Source organism: Gavialis gangeticus, unplaced genomic scaffold (assembly GCF_001723915.1).
Source record: "Gavialis gangeticus isolate Ggan-Ray unplaced genomic scaffold, GavGan_comp1, whole genome shotgun sequence".
Lineage (NCBI taxonomy): Eukaryota > Metazoa > Chordata > Crocodylia > Gavialidae > Gavialis > Gavialis gangeticus.
Window position 1 is genome coordinate 34950602 of NW_017729033.1, and position 15516 is coordinate 34966117.

General features: G+C 35.3%; 1 protein-coding gene across 1 annotated transcript in view; it reads right to left on the reverse strand.

Moving 5' to 3' along the window:
- RAB28 (RAB28, member RAS oncogene family) overlaps positions 1-15516 on the reverse strand; it is a 146583-nt gene that overhangs the window by 108125 nt on the left and 22942 nt on the right. Inside the window, exons 3-4 of the mRNA XM_019526422.1 lie at positions 11415-11511; positions 5717-5805 (exon numbers count right to left, since the gene is read on the reverse strand). Coding sequence (XP_019381967.1) covers positions 5717-5805; positions 11415-11511 — 186 coding nt within the window. The remainder of the gene's footprint in view (positions 1-5716; positions 5806-11414; positions 11512-15516) is intronic.

Consider the following 15516-nt stretch of genomic DNA (forward strand, 5'->3'; position numbering starts at 1 on the left):
AGTGTCAAAAGCCTTCCGGAAGTCCAGGAAGACTATGTCCACTGCTACCCCTGCATCTAATGATCTGGTGATCTGATCGTAAAAGGCCACCAGGTTGGTCTGACAGGACCTGCCACTGATGAACCCGTGTTGGTTGCCCCTAAGCATGCAGTCCCCTGCTGGCCCCTCCTGGATGCGTGCCAGAATAACTTTCTTGAACGGCTTGCCTAGGATCGAGGTAAGACTAACTGGCCTATAGTTTCCCAGGTCCTCCTTCCTTCCTTTTTTGAAGATGGGAACCACGTTGGCCCTCTTCCAGTCCTCCGGCACCACTCCAGAGCACCACAAGTGCTCGTAAAGCCGTGCCAGGGGTCCTCCAATGACCTCAGCCAGTTCCTTTAGAACTCTAGGGTGGAGATCATCCAGACCGGCTGACTTGAATACATCCAGCCCCTCCAGAAGCTCCCTAACTAAATCCTCGCTAACCCTTGGCCCAGGTGTGCCTCCCCCGGAGGCACTTAAACACATATTAAGTTCTTTATACCAGCAGTCATAAGAATAATACATTAAACATATTAAATAAATTTGTAAAGTTAGATCATAAGGGATGTCTCCATCTGCATGCTTAAATGATGTTTACTTAGTATCTTTCAAACAGAAAAATCCCAAAGCTCTAACCACTATTATCATTTCAGCCACCACTGAAATGAGGTCAACACACCATTCTAGGCCAGCAACATTTTAAAAAAACAAAACAAAAAACAACAGTTTCAGGAGGGAGCAAATTACAACTTTGCCAACTGAAACCACATGGGAAATGAGAATTCACACTGGAATTTGACTGGAACACCAGGGTTTCACTACCACTGTAAAACATGGGACAAGACATCAGCAGCTGCCCCAGTCAAAAGATAGTACCTCCCACAGTAGCACAGCATGAAGCTCTACCCTAGAGTCAATTCAGTTCTTACTCAAAGGGAAGAGTGCTTCATACAGCATTTTTCTGTTGCATCTGGACTTTGTATGGATTTCCTGCCTCAAAAGGTATGAGCAGAATCAACTGCCTGATAATGTAATCAAACTAAATTGTGGCCTAAAATTATGGGAGTGGAAAGCAGTTTGAAATGATTTCTACAGTTCATACTGTATCAGTATCTGCCATTTGCTCCGATACTACAGTGGCATTCCCTGCATTCACATGGAGTCCATCCAACTTTACACAAGACAGCACAACCACAGCAGACATTCACATGCAGTAAGTTGCAGGGTCAGAGTCTTCCATGTCTATGTTCCTTGGGAAGGCTTCCTATTGTGTACAATGGAACAAGTAAATTATCAGTTCTTAATAATCAGCTACACAGGTGACAAACAGCACCATCTGCTTTACACCCAAAACTACAGCTTTTTGCACACTCTCAGAAACTTAGGGATAAATCTTACTTTATCTTAATGCAACTAAGTAACACTTACACAGCTGTTTTTGACATTTATTCACAGTTTGGATTCTATGAGTGTGGCAGAACAGGACTGCTCTGTGTGCATACCTGCTAAAAGTAAAACAATAGAGGAGGAGGAAGAGAAGGAGGATGGCCAACCCATTTTTTTAACCTAACATTTAGAGCATTTATCCAAGAAGCAGAAGACTTGTGCTCTAGGGTCCCCTCAGAGATCTGAACTTGCTTCTCAGAAAAATGCTCTAAATCACTAGATCAAGGGCTAGACACTAGTTAAGGCACTCTTTAGCCCTCCTCCTGAAGCTGGTCCATGGCACTTTGAATTTAAGTCACTGGATTAAATTGGACCAATACCATTAGGATACTTTCAACCCCACTGTAACCAGAGGCTCAAGCTAGAACTTAGGACCCCATCTTTTCTAGAGCACTGTCCAATCTCTGCTTTGACTTGCTCCCCTCCTTAAGATGTCTTCCCTGCCTGGCTGTCCAGTGGTCTGGCTTCAGACAGGTGCTCTGGGTAATGCTGCCTATTCTGATATTTATGCAATGTGCAACCACATTTATTTCACACCTAAAAAAGCTGATTGTGTGTTTAAATATTAACTATTTCTATTAAATTCTGTCCAAATGGATAGAGATACAGAACCCACTTTGTTTTTAAAGCATGTATTTAGAATTGGATCAAGCAGAATTGGAAAATGTATAGAGGGGCAACCAAAATGCCAAAGGAGCATACCTAGGTAAATCCCCACTGTAGATCTGTCTACCACTTTTGGCATTTGAGAAAGAGGGGAAAAAGTGCCATTATGTACGGATAGGCTGACCCTTCTCCGCAGGAATAATTAGGAGAAACCTAGGTAGAACACTCAGGTGACAGCACCTATACTGCCATTCCCAGAAGTGTTTAAAGCAGTTGGAAACATTGGCACACGAACTACTGTGAGGTAAAACAAGCTTGTGAACTTACTGTGGAGTATGCAATGCACTGTAACTTCCCATAAGGTTACTCTTACTCCATAGTTAGTGTGAGGCAGCCTACCCCTTAATAGAAGTGCTGTAAGCTGCCTCACATTTACAGTGAGAGAAGTGTGGACACAGGCACTTACTGAACTTACAGACAATTCATACCCCACTTCCTTGCAGTAACTTGTTCATCTGCCTTAAGCCATAGGCCTACAAACTGGTTAGTTAACTCATGGCAAGTCAAGCTGTCAGCACATGACAGCCTCAGAAGTTGTTTAGTTCCATTACAATAGTGGCAAATCTATGCCTGGACAAATTAGTGAAAAATCTGTCACTCTTTCAAAACCGTATCTTTCAGTAGAGCCTACTGATTTCCCATGCTTTCAAATGTACAGTATGTTTACTTGTATACAGCAAAACTACAATGGGATACAGGATCTTCGCCATGCGCTTCACCTCTCCATGTGTGTGTCATCCACAGCCTTTGAAGCCAAAACCCCCATCAACCTTCTATTGGAATTAAGGGCATAACCTGATTACATGTTTTTGTAAATCCCACTAAGCTCCTACTTCTGTACTGAGGCACTTAGATGTAGATTTACAAATGTATTTAAGTAAATAGCATCCTGAAGTTTTGATTTCAAGAGAGTAAGTCTGGGAGTGATAATTCATTATAGGATTTTTGCTTCAGAATCTGTATTTAATATATGCAAATTACCATGACCAAATATTTGACATGCATGAAACTGTTTCATTTCTAAAGAAAATACTTCCAGGTTTGAAGCTTTACAAAAATAAAAATAAAAAACATGGAATGTGTTAACATATTACCTAACACCAAAATAAGACAATTCCAATTAAAAGAGCAACAGGTCAGGTTACAGAATTTCTATTTGAATACTTAAAACAATTGACTTTTGGACATCACAGATTCCTACATTTCAATCCTTCATGCTAGTATGACTGTTTTTCTAAGGAAAAGAAAAAATGTTGGGTCTAATATTAAAAGAAGACCTTACAATTGTTATTGATAATAAGGCTTAACCCTCCCAACAATTTCACATGGGTACTGTGAGATGGACAGCAAGTGCATACAAGGATTTGTTGTGCCTACCTATTCCCTTTCTTTAGATGCCGTTATGCATTTAAAATGAATAGCTCTCTCTCCTCCAATCTCCCTGAGACGACCTATTTTATCTCAATTTATTTTCTGTTCAGCCATGCTTTCAAGCTCATGCAATCTAGAAAGAAAGAATAAGGCTTCTTTTGGTGCTGTTTCATTCATCCTTCAGTGGAGACTCAGAATCGATGCTAAAAAAAAGAAGTAGCCTGAACAACCCATGGGAAAAAACAAGTCATATACAAGTTGGAGTAATCTGTACAATACTTGGAGAGGTGAGACAACTGCCACTAGTTTATAAGAAAGCTGAAAAAAGAATAAGTGCTATAGTGGGTCAGATCAATGGTCCATCTAGACTGGTATCCTACCTCAAACAGTGGCAGAAGTGGATACTTTAGAGGAAGAACATTGACTCAGATGCATTTAGAGTGATCTACCCACCATTACCCTCCCTGGCACCCACCATTATTGGTTTAGAGATGCTAAAAGAAGCATCTGTAATTGTTCTGTTCAACATCTATTAACAGTTCTACCATGCATTAATTTGTTTAGTCCCTTTTTGAATCTGGCTGCACTATCTGCCTCTACCACCTCCTGTGGTAAAAAATCCCACAAACTACTTGCATGTTGTACAAAGTACTTTTTTTTTTGTTTTAAACCTATCTCCTGCTAACTTTAACAGGTGTCCCCTAGTTCTAGTACTCTGGGACTTGGTGAACAATAGTTCCGTGTTTACTTTGTCCAGACTACTCAGTTTTATAGGCCTCCATCATACCCCCCACCCCTCTTCTTTCCAAACTGGAGTGCTAGACTTTTCAGTCTCTCCTATTATGGCAACTGCTTCACACCCCTGAACATTTTGGTTGCCCCTCTGTACATTTTCCAATTCTACTTGATCCAATTCTAAACACATGCTTTAAAAACAAAGTGGGTTCTGTATCTCTCCATTTGGACAGAATTTAATAGACATAGTTAATAATATTTAAACACACAATCAGCTTTTTCAGGAAATACACAATCACAATGTGAACTTTTTTAAAATTATTGTGATGAAAAAATTCCTAAGATTTTCCTGAAAACAATAAAATAAGTTATCAGTCTTATTCCTTTCATTTGCTTACTTAGTTCATTTGACAACACTTTGGGAACAGTCCTTGCTTCAAGGTAGCCAGCTTTCCTGTTGATCAATAGATCTTTCACGAGGAAAAAAATAATTTTCATTAAAAGGGAGAATGTTATAAGACCACAAAAACTACTTGAGTGGCATGGAGTCAGGCTTGATGTCTAAAGACAGCTTAACTATTTTTTATTTTTGAAAGTGACAAAATGGTAAAGTTGATGACAGTTTCAGCCTTTACCCTGTACATCCTAGAGTCTCCTTTAATTGGAAGTATCCTCTGTCTAAAAGAGTGATGCAGGGATTCAGTTGTAACCCAAGTCCTAGGACCCTATTCTTCCATTAGCTGTGAGAAGTAAAGAGGAACAAATCAAAGTAAAATCATTTCACATGTTTTTCTTTTTAATGTATACGGTAAAAGGTATTATTGCTCGTGGTATTTATTGCAACTGCCAAAAATAAAAGAATGTAGTAGACAATCAGATATCACTGTGCCAGAATAATGAACACACACAACATCTAAATAAAGTATATACTGCAACAGTATTTTAAGTTGCTTAGCTAGCTTTTAGAATAAATTTAATTTTTTCACTATATAGCAGTTCTGCAAAAATCAGCTACTTGGTTGCCTCCTTTTTCTACCTTCTTATAACCCCAGTGGCATGTATGAGCTTAATGGTGTAGGATTGCTCTTAATTTCCTCCTTCTACTTTTTCCCCTCAGGGGGCATCTACTCTCAAAGCAAGCACTATATCTACCATGTGGATATCCAAATAGCCTATACTATTTACTAAGACTGCTTTTTTCAAACACGCTACAATACATGGAAACATGCATCTGTTTTGGAGACTGGTTAGGGTTCTACAAACTAGCACCTTTCCTTCCCCACCCCAATCAATTTAAACAAATTTCACCATAGCAAAAATAAGACTTCACATGCATTAGTGAAGTAAAACTTAATTTTAAGCAGATGTCTAATTTTTTTTTTTATGATCTATGGTTTTCTGAAAAAAATATAATTATGAGAACAATTTTTAGTAAACCTGACAATAACTTGAATTACAGTGACTATTTTTACTGTACCTGGGCTCCATAGATATATTTATCCAACATCTTGCCTCCTATTGTTTGCCCACCTATATCCCACAATTGAAGAGTAACATTCACATTTCCTGGGGGAGAAAAAAAAAAAATACAGAAATTAACTAACTTATTTGGAGAACTTATATTTAAGCATATTCAAGATGTAGCAGAAGCTTGTATAAAACACTAGTATACAAGTAAACAGTTTTCACAAACAGTACCTTCTATACCAAACAATATTTAGACGCATCAAAATACCTAGAGGGATATATCAACTGGAAGAAAAAAAAAAAATTAAAAAGGTTCCTAACTCTAAGTATTAGATCCAGTAAAACAAGATAGATACGAACATTTCAGTGTTAACAGACACTGAAGGAAAAGAACTAGAATTGTGCACAGGGCAATTTCCCTAAGTGAAGTTTAAAAATATACTTCAGTGAAGCAATTTGAAAATAAGCTTTACAAAAGGATTTGACAAGAAAGCAACTGCACTGTCCTTCATTTCCAGTGATATCAAACTAAACTATGCATTTTATACCTGGAAAGCTTATTAAACTTTCTTAAAATATTTAGAAGCTGGAAAATGCATACAAATAACGATTTTGTCAGTGCTGTTCCCAATACTACTGGGCAGCTAATGGATTATAATGCATTGTTAGATTATCATGGAATTATTAACAGAACCCTATTTTCAGAGTGAAAAAAACTTCTTCCTCCAAAAAATCTGAAGAACCCCAATACTAACCACTTGGCCACAAACCTCACTTTACTTACAAATTTTCACTCTTTGAGAATGTTTTCAAAGCCAGTTAATAGACCATCCTTTTTGGTTCATAATTCCAAACAATTTTAATGTGAATTTTTAACTTATAATCTATATTTTAGATTTAAAAAGTGTGGGTACAGGGGGAAGAAGGGGGAGTTTCCTGTGCTGTAAAAGTCTGCTGCTGTCTATGCAAGCATGCCAAATTAGTATTCATGCAGTTTAAAATACTTGTACCTTACATCCAAAATTCAGTGGTCGGCCAAACCAGATGATTTAGCAGAACTACATTCTATAGGCAAATAATGACAAATGACAACAAACACCTACATCCTGATTTATGTCAACTATGTAACGCATTAAGAATTTTGACTGTCATCTTTTGCCGTCAGTTTAACACTGCCAGAGCTAAACTGAATACAAAGTAGCACCATATTCTAGCCCAGTTAAGATCAATGTAAATTTTCAATAACATAAATACACATCTTAGGTTCATGGTATTTATAAAGTACAAAAATAACTTCTTGTGAATTATTGCACCTAGACAAAAACACTATAAGAAAATACAACTGATGATACCTTAAGTAACAAAATTCAAGTTTAATACATTTTAAAATAATCAGTCACTTGATATCAGACGAAGGAAAACAGCCCAATATTATGGATTATGAAAACAGTCTTAAATTTAAAACTATTGTTACCTTAAAAAAATACATATTTTATATTACTGAACAATATCTTCCATTCACCCATCAATGAGCAGAAGATTTACAAGTAACTACCATTAGCACTGAGTCCCATAAATGAGTGCATAGGCTGCTTGTTATGAAAAACGAATCTCACTGGTTTGTTACTACAGATACTAAGTTACAAATGTATAAATAGATATGCATTGTGTTACAAAGCACAGCTGATACATGTGTATGACAACCTCATTTTATTTTGGTTAAGTGTTCAAACTTTAACTTGTTCTTAAAAAAAGTCAGTAGCCAGAATTTCACATACATTCTGCAAGATTCAATTTATGCAGAAGAATGTAGAAACTTTACCTTTTATTTACTGAATCTCCTTTTATGAAATCCCCTTCTAAAATTATATAAATGGAATCTTTAATGCAATCAGAGGAAACTGAACACTCAAAGTAAATTTAAACTTTTCACTTGTAGAAAAAGCATATCTGTTCTGATAGTGCATTTACCAGCTTAGTGACTCTTTTAGAGCCTAGAACATAAATCTGCAGTACCTACAGACAGCACAGGACTAAGTCTTCCATAACTTATCTGGCACAGACAAACTGGTGAATCAGCACTGTAAAGCAACTATGCTGCTTCTTCAGTGGGTAACCAAACTAAACATACTCAAAAGCCCACCAGACAAGGCATGCTGCTGCATTCTACATCTGACTTGGTTGAATGATTTTTCCTGACAATTTTCCATTTAATTCACGCCAGATACACGGAAAAATATTTTAGAAATACTATAACTTTCAAAAACAACAGTTTTTATATGAACAATTTTGTACTAAAACGTTTTTAAATCATTTCCAACTGTATTCCCCACCCCCCAAGACAGAGTAAAATAATAGGCTCAATACTGGGATAACTGGGTCAAATTATCTGACCTCTGTATATAGGAGATCAAATGAGACGATTTGTCCCTTCTCGCCTTAAAATACATAACTGTGAAGTATTATTTTTCTTCTGTTGACTACAAAATAACCCCCAGGAAAATCCTTTTTTTTCCGCCCGAAAATAAAGCCCACGTGTTTCCTTCATCAAGGTGGTTCCTTACTTTAATTAAAACTATACAAGTTGCTGAAATTCATCCTGCTATCTATAAATGGAGAAATTATAACCACCTCTTCCATTTAATACATTTTTGCCAGACTATGTATTGTATAGCATCTAATCTTGGCCTTTTTTTTTTTTTGGAGGAACAGTGTGAAAAAAACACTCAACTCTTTAAAATTGAATCATCAACTATGGCAATAACTTCTTAAATGCATGAAATGTAAATCTGCTATTAACTGACATGTAAAGAAAGCATATATTAACTCACGAATGGCAGTATGTGGGGGGGGGCCACACAACACAACCTAAATACAGATGAGGGAAAAATTAAACTGATCATTATTGCTTTCAAAATGTAGTGCATTCTATGAAAGCGTCAACATCTGTATGCCAGTAAGCAGTAATGACTGAAGAATTTCCAAGAAACTGCATATGGTTTACAAATAGTAAATAAGAAAAACATGTGTATACCTTACTTTGTAGAAAATAGCACGCAGTAGGAAGCTACAAGTGTGTAAATGAAGCAACAGGAGTGCAGGTATCAAGGTCTGAAGTAAAGCCACTGAGAGAATTCAACAGTGACCTTGTAAAAGTATACTTGGTGAATTGGTTAACCTTACTTAAAGTGCTGCAGTCAAGATGGAACTAAAAACATAAGTCTGCCCACTTCTTGTAGTAAAGACTTAAAAAACCTTTTCACAGTAGAACCCTGTTTACTGGACTATACCCACAACCTTCCTGAAAGTATTTTGACTATGGCTCTTAAGAAGCTCTATCAGCAGAACCTCTGACTAACAGATACACTATTTTAAGCAATAAAATTTGCACAGTGGTTGCATCCAGACTATACAGCATACTGGATCATGAAATATACTGAAATGGATTAGTATTTGGAAAGTAATTACCTTGAAAAAAGCTGCACAAAGAGAATGTGTGACTATTTAAAACACAGAGTCGTACTGTTCACAATTAAAACCAATAAAAAAAAAATACTTATTTGTATAAAATTACTGTTTTGTTTCGTTGACTGATAAAAGATTCTACTTTTTACAGTGAAGTTACTGATAAAATTAGAGCCCAAGACTACTGAAACTAGTACTCTATTTTATTCAATAATACCATGTTGCAAGTTGTTTTTTAAATGAATCTTATCCCATATTATGAGGATAGTAAAATAGGTTTGGTTTTAAAACTGCATCATTTGAAATTTTGAAAAAATCTACTTCTATTTAAATATAAAATAAATTAAATTTTGCAACAGCAAAAATTGATCAACCACCTGTTCTACTACAGAATAGAAGCTAGGGCATCTTTTTCTATTGACACATCCCTCAAGTTTTGTCCAATACTATAAAATTTACCTTTTAGTTAAAATACAGACAATACTGTAAAATCAAAACTAGTTCTTAAAAAAAAAACACCTAAGAAACTAAAATAATCTATTTATTGAGGTACTGCATTCCATAGTATTACTCTTGCACTTTCAAACTTGCCTCCAAAAAATCTGCCTCTTCCATTAAAAATGTATGAATACGTAGATACAGATTTATCAATAGACACAAATAAAAAAAAAAAAAACAAACCACTGTGGGGAAAATGTTTCTTTCCCAGTATGCTATTCTTCATGAATCAGTATAATTTTTTCTATTGTACGTAGAAAGAAATGAAAAAAAATGGCAAGCAGTCATTATCCTGGATGTTCTAGATGGTGTTTATATTTAGGCTCCTACTTTATGACAAACTAGTTAAAGAACAAAACAGAATAAATGGGGGGGAGGGCAAGAGGTTGATATTTCTCCAAGTTTCCACCCCACAAGAATATTTAGAATCCCAATAATGTACTAATAGCTTCTGTATGCTTAACAGCTAGAAAAAAAATTGCAAAAATACAAGTTCTCAGTATGCACGCTGCATGATTTGTGTACACATTCCATTTGCAAGTGCTGCAGCAAGTCTTCTACATACTTGTATTTCTAGAAGAGCAGACAGGACAATAAAATAGTTCTCATTCCATTTTATAGAGAATAAGTACACAGACTTAGAACTTAAACCAGACACAGAAGAGTACAGTGGAATAATTAAACAAAGAACAAAATAATCTTTTTATAGTCCTACATTCTATTTCACTTGGGTACAAAATAAACATGACTTTAAAAATTATTGACAAAATACAACTGTAATAAAAGTAATGTTCAGAAGTACATACATTTTAGACCTAAAATATATTTCATTTCAGGTTTGCTGTTTGTATGTCACCAAAATAATAAGGATAGAACTTGCATCAACTTTATCAAAACTAACTGCAATCTTAGTACTTAAAAATGCTTTCTCCAGCTTTGGTTTGTTACGCTCATCAGGCTAAATTGCTTTTAATGAAATACTATCATGCTTACAAATTGAACCACCACAAATTAATGAAAGCCTCAGTTTAGACCCCCAATTGTTCAGAAGCAAACTTTAAGTAGCAACCATTCTTTTTTATTATTATTTCTTTGCATTTTCCATGCAGCATGCTGCAACTGGCATCTAAATAGTTTCTTTGCAGAAGTGAAACATCTTGAATGCTCAAACTGTATTTTTATGAGTGCCGAGGGACCCTAAATTTTAGTGGTCTATTAAATGCCAGCAATTTCATGCTGCCTTGCATAAAACAGCATTCACATATTAGAGCACAGCGATTCCATAGCTACATTATACTTCTCCCCCACAGCACAAATACAAAGTTCAGTATACTTTTTTTTTTTAAATTATAGATCTTTCAAAAAACTTACATGTTTGTAGGTAGTTCATTTAAAGTTATATTTTATTTACTCTTTTGCATTATTACACTATCCACTTGAATAAAATGATCAATTACAGTATCCACTTGAATAACATTCTGTATATGTCTATCAAAAGAAATTTTTAAAAGTATAGCTAACGGATCTTTTTGTAGAACTTAATTTGTTATTCATAAAAGACCTATAAATACACAACCCTTTGCCACTTGGTATCTACATACTAAGAAATACAATAAATCACAAATTATCTTTTCTGCAAGAAAAGCGGTATATAAGCTTATTCTATGTACTGCATTTTCAAGACCTTATCTCTGCAAGTCTTAGTGTTGCCAGCACTTTCCATGTTAGGTTCTTTATTCTCTTACCTGGCAATGTTATTCTTTTCAAAAAGAAGTCCAATCCTACAGTTTGTTTATACGGTTTCCCAAAAGCTTCTTGGGCAAAACGTGTGGCTAAGGATGTCTGAAAACAGAACCAGATCAAATTAATTTGGTATATGAAAGTCAACAAGCCCAACGTAAAAGCAGAGTTATGAAATAAGAGTCAAGTAACTTTCTAATCAATGCCTGCTGATAGTAGTTATTGCTTGTCTGTATTAGCAAACAGACAAGCATTCTGGTCAGCTGAAAATACAGCAAAAGATATTATAATTGCATGGTATGTATATAAAAAGAAGCCATAAGGTTGCGTTTCCTTTACGTTTTTTTTTAAATATTACAATATTGAAAATCCAGAATTTTACACCATTTCTGCATGCTATTAGTGCACAAAAATGAAGTGATTCAATTCCTACCCATAATTATACTTTTTTAAGCAAGTTCTGATTTGTAGAATAACCAGCTCTTGTCAGAATACAGCAGTTATTAAGGGAACAGGCATTTGCCCCCTACCACAGACCTACTGGGGCTCTCTGTGGATTCAAGGATATTACTTATCTGGCAAACATGTACATGCATTAAAAGGTTATATAAAACTGTGTATACACACATTTTCATATTCATACCCTTAAACACTATGCTGGAAATTGTTTTCCTAAATATTAGATTTTACAAAACTACATTTACAACAGTGTGGTCTGCTATACAACTGTTTTCTAGCACAACAGATAAAATATTCATTAAAGCATTTGTGAAAAGAAGAGAAATAAAAAAGATAGAGTGTATGTGTACACACAGACCATAGTATAGGACATCAACTATATGCATACTTACAACTTTTGAAAGATTAATAGACTTCATTAAAATTCATGCCGTGCTACATGCACGCACGCACACCTCTGTATTGCAAATGAGTGCCAAGCATTTATTAAATGTCTTGTTAACAAAAAGTCTACAAATCTGAAAACAAAGCAATGCCAGAAGTTTTTTTACATTTCTATACCTATGTGTCCAAAAAAAAAAAAAAGGTATCAGGTAACAGCTTCAAAAAATCCTTCCACTACCAAAAACTGACAGTCAAAATGAGCAAAAAAGGAATCTAAGCAACCCTTCAGTTTATTAAGACTTAAAAAAGAAAAAACTAAAGTGCTGAAATTAAAAACCAGTATTAGAAACTATCAAGTAAATATTAAATGCCTATAAATAATATACAATAGTCCTGTAAGGAAAAACACATAAGTTGCAATACTATTATGTAATACAATATGGAAAAAATAAAAGACACTAGAAGTTTGTTGTAGAAAAAATAAATTAAAATTTTGTACCCTATATGCATAAAAAGTTACCTTTATGTCATAGCCAGGGGAGTCGACAACCAAGGTGCAAACATGAATAAGAAAATATTTATTCAGAAAGCTATAAAGTTGTTTAAAAAAAATAATACAAAAAGTTGCTTGATTGCCCATTCAAATTTGGATAAGTGTCAGAATAATACGTATTTTGAAAGCAAACAATATTTTAGAACCTTAACCAAAATCCATTAAAAATAGTAGGAACCTCTCCTTTTACTTCAGAGAACGCAGACCTATAGAAAACTAAGAAACTATTTTTTAAAATGGCCAATACAAATGGTATTCTCTCAGGGTTCCCAGTGAAAGGTTGAGGACCACAGAAGATGAGTCTTAAGGACACTCCAACTGCTCCCTCTGTCTATTATTTTACGTGCATATTCAGAATAAAAGCTTAGCACAAATTTTGACTGGAATACTAAAAACTCAGTAACACTAATTTTGTAATCTCAATACTTGCACTTTATAACCTTTTTTTACTTGCATATGAAACAGATATTACTGGCAGACTTATAAAAAAAAAGTGTTGCAGAAACGCACTCTATACCTTTTTCTTCCTGTAAACTGAATGCTACTTTGCAAAACACGTAGGATGCTCTTCTTGCAATTTTTCCTTTTATTATGAAATAATGACTAGCATCTTATATGCAGAACAAAATATCATCTGACTTTAGAAAATACAGAATCTTAATTTAGATTCACATTAAATAAGCAACCATTCCCTTCTTGTTTTAAAGGGTTCAATAAATATTAACTTTATCAGTCTGCAGCACCTGATATTCCCTAAATGTTTCTAGGGGTGTTAATAAAAATAAACAACACACATTCAATCAACAGCCAGCAAAATATCACAACAAATAATCAACAGCATGGCAAAGTTCTCTTTATAGGAATTTATAGCAGAAAATCATTGACTAACTTCTTTTTAAATACTTTAAACAAGTGTTAGGGCTCATGAAAGGTGTTGGATTGCCAGCTTTGGAGACTGGAGTCCTCTATTTATTCATGGAGTAAGTATTTGTCCACAAGAATACTAACAGCAGCAGTTCAAGTTTCTCCACATCAACAAATGGAGAAATATGCTCAATGATGCTTTTCTGTAATGCCAGACCTTCTTCCAATTCTAAAAATTATTTTCTACAGCCATTCTTGCAAAAGCTTAAATGAAGCATATTGCCAGTATCTGTATTCTTTGATCAAGGTAAAAAATAAGTTGTTTTTTTGTTTAATTGGTTCGTAAAAATCATCCAACCTTCCAAGAAAAAGGATCCGTTTTTCAGTCACTTTAAGGTTTGCCCACCCCCAGAATTTCATCAATAAATCTGGAGAGGTTTTTGGATTAGGGGATTTTCTAAGGAAGCCTGGCCCTCATTCCCTTCTTGACTAACACCCAAGTGGAACACCAACTGTGGCGTTCCACAGCTAAGACTCTGTTTAGGTCCCAATTCGGCAAGCATGTAAGTATACGTGTAAGTTTAAGCAGATGCTTAAGTGTTTTGCTAAATAAGGATAAACTGCTGAATCTCAGCTTTAATGTATATGCTAGATAACATTCATTAAGGTAGCCCTTCTTTGACCCAAAGGCTCCAAGATGCTGAATTAAAAATCGTCAGTAAGGTCATAAAAAGAAATATTAAAAACAGATAAACTTAAAAAAAAAAACAAAAAGGTGTGAGCAGGGGGTTATTTTGTTTGCATGATGGAGTGATGGGTCCCTATATAATGAGAATACATTTTAATGTAATAAGTAAAGAAAGGGAAATACTTGATAGCTCATCCGAAAACATAAGCAACAACTCATTGTATGACCCATGTTGGCAACAGTCCATAAACAAACAGCAACATGCATGCATACATTCATGCATGCATACATACCCTGCTGTGTTAGCAGGCAAGTTAAAGAGTAAGTACAGTTACTGCCAGATAGCATCAGTCATAGCACCTCACCAACAGCTCAGTAGTGGCCTTTGCCTTTACTAACTGGGTGACCACCCAGGGCCTCACACTTTATAAAAATTAATTACACTAAATATTCATATTATCAATACTGTATTAAGATACTTTCATTACAGTTACATGGATAGGGCAAGCAAAACTGAAATAAAAAATGCCTGACTTGCTTATAGGTCATCAAAATTAAGCCTCTAAGGGCCCCCAAATGACTCTCTTGCCCAGGGCCCCAACAACCTTAAGGCCACCACTGCAACTGCTCCACGGGCACTCAGAAGCCAAGAACAGAAACTACTGGAAGACTGCCCTAAGAGCACAATCCCAATTCAGTAAAAACTTCAAGTGTATCTAGCTGAGTTAGGCTTCCAGGTCTCTCTTGAAAATGAGACTTTATTCCTAAATGTCACTGGAAATCAATAAAACATATTTCATCCACAGATTTTGGCAACAAAGCCTTTCTTCAAGGTTCCCATTTTACCAAATTAACTATCATGCATCTTCTTTTCACCCCATCTCTTCCAGTTTATGGTGGTAAAATTGTGTGTAGTAATCACCACTGGAACACATTCTGCCCTACGCAGCTAGTCAGAATTTTGGTGTGGAAGAGGAAGATAGACAAAAAAAAAATCCACAAGACAGGAAGCTGCTGGGTAAAGGTCAGGAAATACTTAATTTTTGTACTGTTATCGAGTAACTTACAAACACAGACAACTGGGAGAGTTTAGTTTATAAAGTGTCCTCTTGTTATTCATATTTTACAAAGCAAATGTTAATATAAGAATATAAAAACT